This window comes from Vulpes vulpes, chromosome 8, assembly GCF_048418805.1.
Source record: "Vulpes vulpes isolate BD-2025 chromosome 8, VulVul3, whole genome shotgun sequence".
Lineage (NCBI taxonomy): Eukaryota > Metazoa > Chordata > Mammalia > Carnivora > Canidae > Vulpes > Vulpes vulpes.
Window position 1 is genome coordinate 58505623 of NC_132787.1, and position 13032 is coordinate 58518654.

General features: G+C 43.7%; 1 protein-coding gene across 2 annotated transcripts in view; it reads left to right on the forward strand.

Moving 5' to 3' along the window:
* Positions 1-7856: 7856 nt before the first annotated feature.
* CASQ2 (calsequestrin 2) overlaps positions 7857-13032 on the forward strand; it is a 65169-nt gene continuing 59993 nt past the window's right edge. For both annotated transcript variants that reach the window (XM_025994688.2, XM_072766804.1), the window contains exon 1: positions 7857-8403. In XM_025994688.2, coding sequence (XP_025850473.2) covers positions 8170-8403 — 234 coding nt within the window. In that variant the 5' untranslated portion in view covers positions 7857-8169. The remainder of the gene's footprint in view (positions 8404-13032) is intronic.

The window sequence follows — 13032 nt, forward strand, 5'->3', positions numbered from 1 at the left end:
AGAGCTTACAAACAGCCCGACGCCCATTCAGGTAGACACTGATTGCTTCCTCCTACTGCTCTGACTTTGCCTCCTTCCTGGTATCCAGGGCTTCGGAGGAAGCTGACTCCATCAGTCTCAGTGATTCAGTGTAAATGCATCCCTTGGACTCTGGTTTTCAGAGTAGACCTAATTCTAGCTTATGAGATTGGGGAAGATGGTTGTTGGTGGTTTCTGGGGGGAACAGTACTCACAACTGTCTTCCTGGAAGTGGAAGAAGAAGCCTGGAGCCAGGAGTTGTTTGTAGTCATCTATCAACCACCAGGAATAAGCCAATCATATGATGAGTGTTTAAGACAAGAGAAGGCAGAAGAGATGAAAACAAAAGAGATCCTGATGACACTGTCAAGCAGATGAATTATATCAATCCTACTGCCCTCCCCACTTCCAATAAAATGAGCTAAGCCAGCCTGCATTAGGTTTTTGTTAATTGAATCCTAACAAAATTTTACTGCTATACCTTTAGCTTCCCTATTTACAAATAAACTTAAAAATTATAAAAACTAAATTAGAGATAAATGCAATCTATGAGAATGATCAACATTATATCATGAGAGCAGTTTTTATTTTGCTTGTATAGTCCATACTAAATTTCAATTTTCCAAGACTTTTGCTTCCAGTCAAAATGGAACCAACTTAACCCTTGTCTTTAAAACAATAAAAACTAATCCAGAAAAGCACTTGAAATAAGTTTTTGAAATACTATACATTAGGCAATGAAAGAGTGTGATCCCTGAGATATAGGAAGCCAATGATGTAAGTCCTTCAACTACCCCAACACAAGGCCTTCAGAGAACTTCTAGATGATAGACAGGAAAGGATAACCACAGCAGAGTCCCTGCACTGAGGAAAAGGAGCTGAGGGCTCAGGGAGTCCAAAGAGGCTAAAGCTCACAAACCATAGCAGCAGAAAAGATCGCTGCACAGAGACACAGCCATGAAGATCACAGAGGGCCCTCCTTGAGTACCGAGCAGCATAGTGATGAAGGTATCTGTGTCAGGGAACTACATGAGACTAGGCAAAAGAGCAATCCAAAAGGATCATACTAGGGGGAATGGTACCCACTGCTCACATATGGCCTAAGAAGGCCTGTTTCCACTAGCCAAACTGAAAAACCTTGTAATTTGTGAGGCATTGGGTAGACTGCTCAGAAGACTCTTGCCTCAAGAATAGAGAATAATTAGTCTTAGGTCAATTACTGCTCTGTTCCCGCCAAAAATTATCTTAACGTTGAGACCAGAATGGAGACTAAACTGTCCCTCCAACCCCAAATTAATTTCATCACAAAGTTCAAAAAGATCTATAAAAATTTTAAAAACACAGCACCCAATTAGATAAAATTCACAAAGTCTGGCATCTATTTAAATATTATCAGGAATTCAAAAAAGCAGAAAAATAAGACTCATAATAATGACAATAATAATAATTGAAACTGACCCAGAACGGACACAGATATCAGAATTAACAGACAAGGAAACTAAGATAATTATTATTCCATGTGTTTGAAAAATTAATTTAAGGAAGATACAAAAAGACCTCAATCAGACTTTCAGAAATGAAAGTATTAATATCTAAGATGAAAAATACGCTGGCTGGGATTAACAAATCCTATACATTGAAAAAGAACAGACTAGTGAACTTGAAGATGTAGCAATATAAGCTATCCAAAATGGAACACGGGGGATCCCTGGGTGGCCCAGCGGTTTGGCGCCTGCCTTTGGCCCAGGGCGTTATCCTGGAGACCCGGGATCGAGTCCCACATCGGGCTCCCAGCATGGAGCCTGCTTCTCCCTCTGCCTGTGTCTCTGCCTCTCTCTCTCTCTCTCTCTCTATCCCTCTCTCTGTCTCAATAAATAAAAATAAAATATTAAAAAAAAATAAAAATTAGTCAATTTGGCAATTCACCACATCAACAAAGTAAAAAAGAAAAACCATATGGTCATTTCAATAGATGAAGAAAAAGTATATTCAACCCTCTTTCCAAAAAATAAAATCAAACTCCATTTCTGATGAAAATTCTCAGCCAATTAGGAAAAAAAAAATGAACTTCTTCAACCTAATAAAGAAAATCTATAAAAAATCTACAGCTACTGTCATACCTAGTAATGAAAGACTGAATTCTTCTCTCAGAAGATCAGAGACAAGACAAGGGTATCCATCTCACCATGCCTATCCACACTGTACTGAAAGCTCTAGTCAGTGCAATAAAGCAAATAAAAGAAACAGATGGCATCTAAATTTCAAATAAATAAATATTCTCTTTGCAGATGACACGCCTGTAGAAAATGGAGAGGAATCCACAAAAAAGCTCCTAGAAATGCATAATGGAGTTTAGCAAGTTTATAGGATACAAGATCAATATACAAAAATCAAGGGTATCTCTATGTACATCAAAAAAAAAAAACGGAAATCAAAATTTTAAGTTTATCATTTTAATCATCAAAAATATGAAATAGTTCCAGATAAATTGACAAAAGATAAGAGACATGTATACTGAAAACTACAAAACACTGCTGAAATGAAATTAAAGACCTATATCTAAGGAGAGATAGACCTTAATCATGTTCCAGAAAACTCAGTATTGTAAAGATGTCATTTCTCCCCAAATTGATTTATACATTCAACACAATGTATAAATATATAACTTGATGAGCTCATTCTAAAGTTCACATGGAAATGAAAAGGCCTTAGAAAAGACAAAAAAACTTGAAAGAGGAGAAGAAAGTTGGAAGGTAAATATTACCTGATTTCAAGACTTTCAAAGCTACAACAATCAAGTCTATGCAGCTTTGACATTTAAACAGATAAATAGATCAAATGAACAAAATAGAGAACCCAGAAATAGACTTACAGGTATACAGATAACTAATTTTTGACAATGGTATGAAGGCAAATCAGCGGGTAGTTTTTTCAAGAAGTGGTGCAAAACCAGTTGGATATTCTTACACACACCACCACCACCACCATCACCAAATTTGATCCAAACTTCACACCATATTACAAATTAACTCAAATCACAGGTCTAAACTTAATATTCACAGATTTATGTGTGAAAATAACCCAAACGTCTATAAATAGGGAATGGATAAACACACTGTGCATACTGATACAATGTAATTCTAATTGGCAATAAAAATGAATGAATTATATACAATAACAGGCTGAGTCTCAAAAGATAATTACACTGAGTGGCAGAAGCCAATTAAAAAAAAAAGAGTAGGTAATATCATTCCATACGTTCTCATAAGAGACTGGTGCAGTCTGCAAGCTGGACAGATGACAGTTTAATTCCCTCTCTATCTTTTAATGGTTGAATAAACTTTGGAGGATCACTCAGTCTCTCTGATTCTCAGGAGCCCACCCTTGTCAAATGGGGAAGATTAGGGACACCTGGGTGGCTCAGTGGTTGGGTGTCTGCCTTTAGCTCAGGATGTGATCCTGGGGTCCTGGGATCCAGTCCTGGACTGGGCTCCCAGTGGAGAGCCTGCTTCTCCCTCTGCGTATGTCTCTTGTGAATAAGCAAATAAAAAATTTTTTAAAGATTTTATTGATTTATTCATGAGAGACACATACACACGCAGAGAGAGAAAGAAAGAGAGAGAGAGAGAGAGAGAGGAAGAGACACAGGCTGAGGGAGAAGCAGGTTCCATGGAGGGAGCCAGATGTGGGAATGGATCCTGGGACTCCGGGATCAAGCCCTGGGCCAAAGGCAGGCACTAAGCTGCTGAGCCACCCAGGGATCCCAGCAAATAAAAATCTTAAAAAAAAAAAAAAAAAACCTAAATGGGGATAACTATGCCTATAGTTTGTAACCTCCCAGTGCCTCATTTTACCCATCTGTTCAATGGGGATACTAAAATTAGCAACTTCATAGGGCTGGTAAGAAGAATAAATGGATTAAATTTGTAAGGTACTTTAGAGTAAGACCTGGCACCAATTAAGTGCTTCAAATTTATTTAATAAATATTTAATGAGAACTATGATAGGCCAGGCTAATTTCGAGGATTACCATAAACAGATGCTGTCCCTGCTCCTATAAGGCTCAGTCTAGCTTGGAGAAAAAGAAATCCCCAGGGTAGAGATGTTTCCAAGGAGAAGTACTATCTAGGGGGAGTAAGTCAGCCTGGGGGCTACACTGAAGCTTCCCTGAGGACGTGACATTAGTTAAAACCCGGACTTGTTAGTGGGAGAGCTTTGGGGCTCTTTCTGCTTGGTCCTGGGGCTGCCTGATATTCAGAGGCAAAAAAGAAAGGATGGCCTTGGGGTTGCCAAGAGGCCTGTTCTGAGCGACTAGACAGAGCCTGAGGCCGGGGTGCACAGGGCTCTGGACACAAGCACCCCTGGGACTCTATACCAGGCCAGCAGGCTGACTCCCTGGGCCAAGGGCCCAGACAGAGGGAAGAACGGGATCCCAGAAAGAAAGATGCCATACTCCGCTTCGTCCACGCGGTGGAGTATTTAAGCCAAAGAAGGGACCTCTGGAGGCGTGAAGCCCTAGTTGCTCCGATTGGCCCAGAGTCACCCCCATCGAACCCTCTTCCCGCAGGTACGACATCAAACTTCTCAAACCTGTGGGCTGTGTCGAGACCTATCCTGGGAAGAGGAAGTCCTCTATAGGCGTTAACAGATGGGAACATTTTAGAGCCAGGAAGGGGCCAAGGGAGACTATTTGGGCCTGGCCCTTTTCCCACGAATGACAGCCGTGCGGGCCGGGAGGTGAGCGGGGGGTGCTGACCAACGCGGCCCAGCCGGGGCTGTCAGACCAGCCCAGAACCCAGGTCCCCCGGCCGCCTGTCACAGTCCCCTCTCTGAGGGCCCTCCGGGTCCCTCCGACAGGGTCCCTCCCTGTAGACCCCCCCCCCCCCCCCCCAGGATGTAAACTCAGTTGAGTTCAGATTAGTGACAAATCCCCAGTATGCTGCAGAGTGTCTGGTACATGGAAGACGCCTGATAAAAATATGATTAACAAGTAAGGGAAGACCATGACGTCAAGTCCTGATTGGTCTGTAAAATGAATTATTGTAAGGATTAAAATGAAATCAGTAAAAATTAAATAACATATGCAAAATCACTATGCCACCTATGAAGAATTTAAAAAAAAATGAAAGGGGTTAGGTCAAAGGACTGTATTTAGTGCCCACTCATAGGGTGGAGGACTAGAAATTGATAGCAAAAACAAGGGCCCTGCATTGTGACAATAATTAGCATATGTTTGTATTGATTTGTTTATTTTGCTTCATCCTGTCCTGTTCAAGCAAAACAAAACAAGACAAAAATACGTGCTACATACTCTAGCACGATCCCATAAACTAGGATTGTGTGCGACACACAGTGACTGGGGCAGCAGCTAAAACGGGAGTGAACTGATTTGGTGGATACAAAGTTGACTCAAAGTTCAGAAGCATTTCCCTGCTTACAAAATGAATTGATTAGGGCTGGTGAGCAAGAAAGCAAAGGAAAAACAAAGAGGAAAATAAAAGTAGCCAGAGAAATGGCTGGTACCTAAAAAGTAGACCATAGACGGTGAGAAAGCTGATTTCCACCGCATGTGTCCTCAGGGCTGGGCTGTGAGGCCCCCAGTAGAGTCCAGGATCTGGGGACAGGAACTCTCCACACTGGAGCTTTTTTTTTTTTTTTTTTCTGTTAATACACAGTTCGTCTCGAGCCAGACTTGAAGGTGAAACTTATATTTCAAAAATTTCTTTCTCTCTCTTGGTCATTTTTCATCAGTTTTGGTCAGGAAGTTCAAAGACTCTGACTTTCTTTCCCAGCTTTTGGTAAAATTTTTAAAAACTTACATATTAAGAAAAGTAGGGCACATTCTAAATAAAGGGAACCCCATGAGATTGAGACAATTGGAACAATTTTCAGAACCTGACTTTGAAAAACACAAGACATATATGGTTTAACTTGGAAATCTTGTTCCCCTTAAATTTTCTAAAGAAAGCAGAGATCTCACATGTGGGCCAATGACATGGAAAGTTAACCATGTCTTAGGATGGCTATTTTTGTCTTCATCTTTAAAAACATAGAGAATTTGCCATTAGAAAGAATTGAAGGCTTTCACAGTTTCACTGATGGGTTCTCCAAGGTCCTGGCTTCCTGGACATGAAAGTGTCCCGACAGACAGCAACTTGTCACCCTGCCTCTCATCATAAGGCCCTCTGGTCTGGTCTCTCTTGAGAAGGATGACAAACTTCCCTTTTCCTTCGATCCTCTATAAATGTTGTGCATGACAGAGTCCTCACTCTTTCCAAAGCTGGTTTTCCAAGCCAAAGGAAGACAAAAATTTGGTCTGAATTCTAAGATCCATAGATCACTCTAAAGAGTGGAAAGACATGACTAGACTATTCTTTGACCGGAAGAGATAGTTGAGGAGCCACTTAAGAAAATGGATGTTTGCAGAGGAATTGCCCTGAGTCAGAGTTCAAGCAGCCAGGAGCACTGGGCTCCTGAGTCCTCACGTTGGCAATCTCAAACAAGTTGCTAATCTTTCTGAATCTCAGCTCACCTGGAAAATGAGCACTAATTGCTTCTGCCCCAATTGTCTGCTGGATTCAAGGAGAAAATGGAACAGGAAAGGATTCACAAACTGTTATTGTTAGACACTGACAAGTATTATAATAACCTATGTTCCACCATCTCCAGCCAAGAATGAAGTAAGAATGATAGCTACCGTATCTGGGTACCTGCTTTGTACAATGATTTTCCGTTTCTCTGTGCTAAACCTTACAATATGGTCATAATTATCCCCATTTGACAAGGGGGATCTGAGAACTGGAGAAAGTGAGTGACCCTCCAAAGTGCATTCAGCTAGTAAAAGGCAGAATGGGAATTAGAAGTCCCATCTGTCCAACTTCTAGGCTCTGTGTACCAGTCTGTCTTTAATGAAGAGGAAAGAAACAAAAACAATATATTAGGGGCTCAGGTAAAAAAAAAAAGAAATATGACAGAAATGGTAGCAAAAAAAACTAAGAGGGTTTCTGAGGAAGGCTGCTGAACTTTTATGTAAAATACTTTAAAATTTATTTTTTAAGATTTTATATATTTATATTAGAGAGAGGATGGGGAGGGGCAGAGGGAGAGGGAGAGAATCTCAAGGAGACTCCCCACTGAGCATGGAGCTCAATCCCATGACCCTGAGATCACGACCTAGGCCAAAATCAAGAGTTGGAGGCTTACCCAACTGAGCCACTCAAGTGCTCCTGAAATTTATTTTAAAATAGGGATGGGTCCTCCTGGTGTCGAGAGTGTTCAGGTGTGGGCAGGGGTAGAAGAAGAGGAAGTGTGGCCCTGGGTGGGCTGCCAGGAAGGGTGTCCCTCTATCCCTCGCCTGGTGCCTGGCAGAGCCGTGTGAGCATGCATGGCACAGGGGCCAGCCCAGGCCCCGTTCCCAAGAAGAGAGGGTGGGAGGCAGAGAAAGGCAGGTGCAGAACATAAAGTTCACCTCGGGGGCTGCACTTGGTTCGTGTGTGAGCAGTGATGAGGTAGGGGACAAGCAGCCCACCAGGAGGGGACAGGCTGGATTCTCTCCCAATAGTAATTGAACGAATCCGAGGTCTGGGTGGCCCTGTGTCTGTGCACACATCTCCACTGGCCTGTCCCACCACTGTCCCACCTTTCTCCCGTCTCATCTTCTCTTCCTCCTTTTTGAGCTTATTTCTCTTTCTTGACCTTGCTGGCCTCCTTATTTCTCATGCACACGTTCTCCGCTTTCCTTCCTACCTCCTCCCTTTCCACCACTCTGACCGACTGTATCAGCGAATCCCTCAACAGTGTCATATCTAACTTTTTTATTCATTGCATGATTTATTTTTAGCCTGAAACAACTGCATCCTAAAAATGGAGTTCCTGATGAGACAGGGGCTGGGCCGAGCTATGCGAGGTATCTGGGGCTGGACCGCCCAGCCTGGCCCTCAGTCTCCACTCGCGTGTGTCCTGAGCCCACGCGTACTGCTAGGCGGAGCCCAGGCGGCGGTGGACAGTCGGTCCCCGGGCCCAGGAGGGACACAGGAGAGGGACCAAATCTGCTTCTCTGCTCCCCACTCCTCTTAACCAGTCCTCCGAGAGTCTTCAAGCCGCTTCCCTGCACTCAATCTTTCTGGGAAAGTAAAAGGAGACTTTTCCCAGATGAAGAGAACACACCTGTTCATTGCGGGGCTCTACCTGCTGGCCTCCTGCCGGGCAGAAGAGGGGCTCAACTTCCCCACGTATGATGGCAAAGACCGTGTGGTCAGTCTTACTGAGAAGAACTTCAAGCAGGTTTTGAAGAAATACGACGTGCTTTGCCTCTACTACCACGAGTCCGTGTCTTCGGACAAAGTCGCGCAGAAACAGTTCCAGCTGAAGGAAATCGTGCTCGAGGTAAGCAGGGAGGCACACTGACCACACTGGCCCAGTGACCGGGGCCTGGCCAGCGGCTGGGATGTGGGAACACGGGTGCAGAGGCTCTGTCCTGAAGGCCACCTGCATTTTAGTCTCGTTTGAATCTGAAGATACTCTTGCTGCAAAGCTGGGGTGTGTGAACAGCAAAGGGTGGGTCCCGCCTCCTAAAATGGGGACAATTAGATGTGCTGCATGATGCCTAGTTCTGATTGAAGCCTATCACATGACAGTCCCCTTGACTTTTCAAGGGCAATAGTCCCAAGCGACTAATTCTTCTGAGATGATGTTAAAACTATCATCGAAAAGCCTGGCTGAAATGCAATTCAGAGATTATTTGTGGGTTTCATTCTGGGGTGCTAACTCCCCCCTCTTGGCTCCCTGAATTTCCCCCCGCAATCCTGGAGACTCAGGAGGTATTTGACCTTGCTTCTCTTTCCATGGGTCAGATGCAGAATATCACGAAGTGATCTTTGCCTCTTGTGATTTTGGGCCAGTCTACATTGCAGGGGTGTGAAGATCGTTAGCTGCAAGTTCATTAACGGGATTTTTGTTTTGTTTTGTTTTACCTTCAGAAAGTTCTTGGTGTGCATTCAGGGCAGATGCTGAAGTCAGTTCTTATTTTATCTGCATTACATGGCCTGTTGTAAGCCTGGCACGGGGGCCCATTCTCTAATCCTTGGTGAGTGCCCCAGGGCCGATTTCCGCAGTGCCTCCTGGACAGTTTAAGATTGCTTACACCTCAGGAGCACCTGGGAATGCTAGGAACTCTAGTTGTCACCAAGATCCCTTCTCAGCCCCATGCTCAGCCCAAGCACAAACCTGGGGAAAGGACTATTGGAGAATTAACAGCAACTCACAAACTAGCATATCAGAAAGCTCAACTTAATCGAATACTTTGGTAAACCAAGTGTCCATATATGAAAACATGTCCATTTGCATCCCCCAAAATAGATTCTAATAAATTCCATGAAAACCGTCTCCAATATAGTAAAACATTTTTGATGACTTGAAAAGTACTTAAAAATCCTTAGTATCTCTGGAGCATCATACAAACACCTACTTTCAGAGCACTTACGTGTGGTGGTGTGGTTATTACAGAGAGCTGGGGCTGACGAAATGCTAAGCATTTTAAATATATCACCACTACCGTCATATTTTTCCTCAGGCTTATCCTGGGGGTTGGAAGTGGAGATTCAGTTCCTTCTGTGGATTGCAAGCAAAGAGAAAGCAGGGACAGTTTTTAGATCTTTGTACTATATTTGGAAACATCACAGGCTGGAAGAAACGAGGACATATAGCATAGCTTAGTCCTGACATCCTCACTCATATCGTCATCTCTGTTTCAAATTGCCCTACTCAGGTATCAAGAGACATTTTTTTCTGAAAAGGTGAGTGGAGGCATAAGGATTCTACCCGATATGCTCATCACTGTCTGATAGTCCAGATCTCAAAAAGAATGCCAGTATAGGTAATGACCTCCCATTTCTGATTCCCCGTCATAGTAAAGCGCACACACACACACACACACACACACACACACACACACATTCTCTCAAGGATGTATCTCCCCCAAAGTAAACCTGAGAAGGGACCTTTCCCTGGGCTGCCCATCCCTTCAGACACCTTTGATCCAAGAGTGGCCAGCAGAGACTGATGGGACATAGTGATGTCCCGCAGGCTGCTAAAGCTGGGGTGGACATCATTAGGGGGAGAAGGATGCAGAACTTAGAGTCAGGAGATCTAGATTTATATTCTGGCTTTGCCTTTCCTAGGCACATGATGCAGGGCAAGTCACCTAGTTTCTCGGAGTCTCTTTTTCTTCTCTATAAACATAGGAAAAAAACCAATCATCATACATGGGTAAGAAATAATTAAATAACAGTAATATTTATTGGATGCTTGCTGTGTACAGAGACTGTTCTAAGCACTTTGTGTACATTAGCTGGTTTAATCTGTATGGTATTTCTGTGACAGAAGCACAGTTCTTATCCTCATTTTACATAGGGGGACACTGAGGTACAGAGAGGGTAAATTGCCCAGTGCAGGCAAAGTCTTAGCTTCTGCACTGCACTATTGCTGTAACCAAATGAGATGCCGTTTAGTTAGCTGCTGGATACCCTGTTGAGGATCCTTTCGAGTCTGCCTTAAATAGAGTTGCTCCGCCCGTGGGCTGGGCCTGGGGAGGCCAGCTCTATCAGCAACAGGGTTGAGAGGCACCAAGCCCCCCACCACTACTCCTGTCCCTACCATGGAAGAACCTGGGGTCCCTTAGTGAGGACAGGGGAGGGGGAGTGTTTACTGAGGTGCTTGTCAGGTGCAGGCTCTTTTTCAGAGTCCAGGACAAAAATGGTTCCAGGAATCCCATGCGTAGAAAGAGAGGGATGAAGCCTCTGCATTTCCTTCCTCATCAAAACAGTTATTTTGTCCTCTTGATTCCCTGGCCCCCAAACCTGCGTTTAGGGAAATACTCTGCCAGTTTCAGGGTTGTGGCTGTTGAGGGATGAGAGAAGAGGAGCTCCTAGTGAGTATCCACAGGAAATGAGGCCTCGGCCATGGGCAGACAGCGCAGGGACAACCGGCACCTTTCCCCCAACTAATTCAGGAAGGTGGCTTCTGATGTGTCTTTATCACAATTCACTAAGACCTGGTGCTCATGAGCACATGCGGACACATATACACACACACAAAGGAAACACAGATTTCGTGGGACGACACTTAATATTATTTGGGGAATGCTTGGATTTTTAACAAAATCCTTTGTCTTTTATTCTGTTCTGTTCTAGTCCATTTTGTTCTTCACTTAAAAAAATATTGATTCCAGAGTGCCTGGGTGGCTCAGTGGGTTAAGCAGCTGCCTTTGGCTCTGGTCATGATCTCAGGGTCCATTGATCGAGCCCCATGTGGGCCTCCCTGCTCAGCAGGGAGCCTGCTTCTCACTCTCCTCCTCCCTTATGCTCTCTCTCTCTTTCTGTCTCAAATAAATAAATAAATAAATAAATAAATAAATAAATAAATAAAATCTTTAAAAAAATATTGATTCCAACTTGTTAAATTGATTTCATTCTATAATAGTGAGTTGTCACCTCCCAGTTGAAACACCTGAGAGATTTTTAGGGATTTGGAGCTCATAACTTGTCATGTAAGGGCCACCCCATTCTGTTAAAAACCCAAGGAAACCAGGGCCAGTTGTGCATATTTTGCCTGCCACTCTAAGGGATAGACAATGGAAAGACCCAGCAACAGCACCATCTGCAGGGTGAGGAGGTCATTCCCTGGGATTCAGGTTCTTGAAATGCTGATCAATCACACAAAGATCTGTCACTAGCAGGTTGGACTTTTGGAGTAGCTGCTATGGATACAGGGACATGAGACACCCAGGTGGCTCATGGCCTATGATGGAAGAAGGGCAAACAAAAAGCTATAGTGCAATGGGATCATTGTAATAGTGGAACAACTTACAAGGTGCTCTGAGAAGAACAAGATCTCCTGCTCTCGGGGAGATATGTGGAAGGCATGAGGAAGAACTGGTCTGTGACAATGAGTAGAATTTAGCAGGCAATACAGAAGGGCTGGGGGGTGGGGGCACTGCAAGAGCAAGGATTCTAATAGCTCTCAAGTACTTTCCCCACCCAATTTTCCTAAAATTTGGCCATGAGGGCCTCATTCCTTTAGGATGGCGTTTTTGTCTTAGCTGAGGCCCTCTGGGAGAGGTAGTCCTTTGTAATGTTGCCCATAACTTACACCCGCATCTAACCAAGTTTGAGTTCTGTGTGAGAACAAGGTCTGATAAGGGGAAGAGGAGTTGGGAAAGAATATATAAGGTCACTAAAAGCTTAGGTAGAAAAAGAGAAAAAAAATAAAAAGACACTCAAGCTTGGAGGAGCACCCAAGCTCAAAACTGTTTTCCAGTCTGACTGGGTCTAACTCTGGAGGGCAGGCACCAGGGGTGATGTGCGGTACATAGTTAGGTAGATGCGTTGGGTAGAGGCTTGCTGAATGTGCAACATGTCAGATGAAATGTTGTCCTGGGGACCGTCTAGATTGCTCTGAACCAGGACGCCTGAGTGGCTCAGCGGTTGAGTGCCTGCCTTTGGCCCAGGGCGTGATCCTGGAGTCCCAGGATCGAGTCCCACATCGGGCTCCCTACATGGAGCCTACTTCTCCCTCTACCTGTGTCTCTGCCTCTCTCTGTGTCTCTCATGAATAAATAAATAAAATCTTTAAAAAAAAAAAAAGATTGTTCTGAACCCTTTACTTCAGAGCTGAGGCTTTGTCATGACGGGACTGGTAATCCTGACTCTTGACTGGGCATTTCATCCACGAAAGAGCACATACTCATTTAGTAATGTTAGAATACATGGAGAAGAAAAAGGAAGGAAAAAAAAAGAAAGAAAAAGAAAAGAAAAAAGAAAAAAAAAGGGAAAAAAAGAAATAGCTCCCTCAGAAAGAAACAGTTCACGTCCTGAGATTTCTCTCCCATATTTTCTGTCTATATGTAAACATACATTTCTCTCTCTCTCTCTCTCTTTTTAAAGATTTTACTTATTTATATAAGTAAAAGGCAGAGGCATAGACATAGGCAGAGGGAGAAGCAGGCTCCCTGCAGGG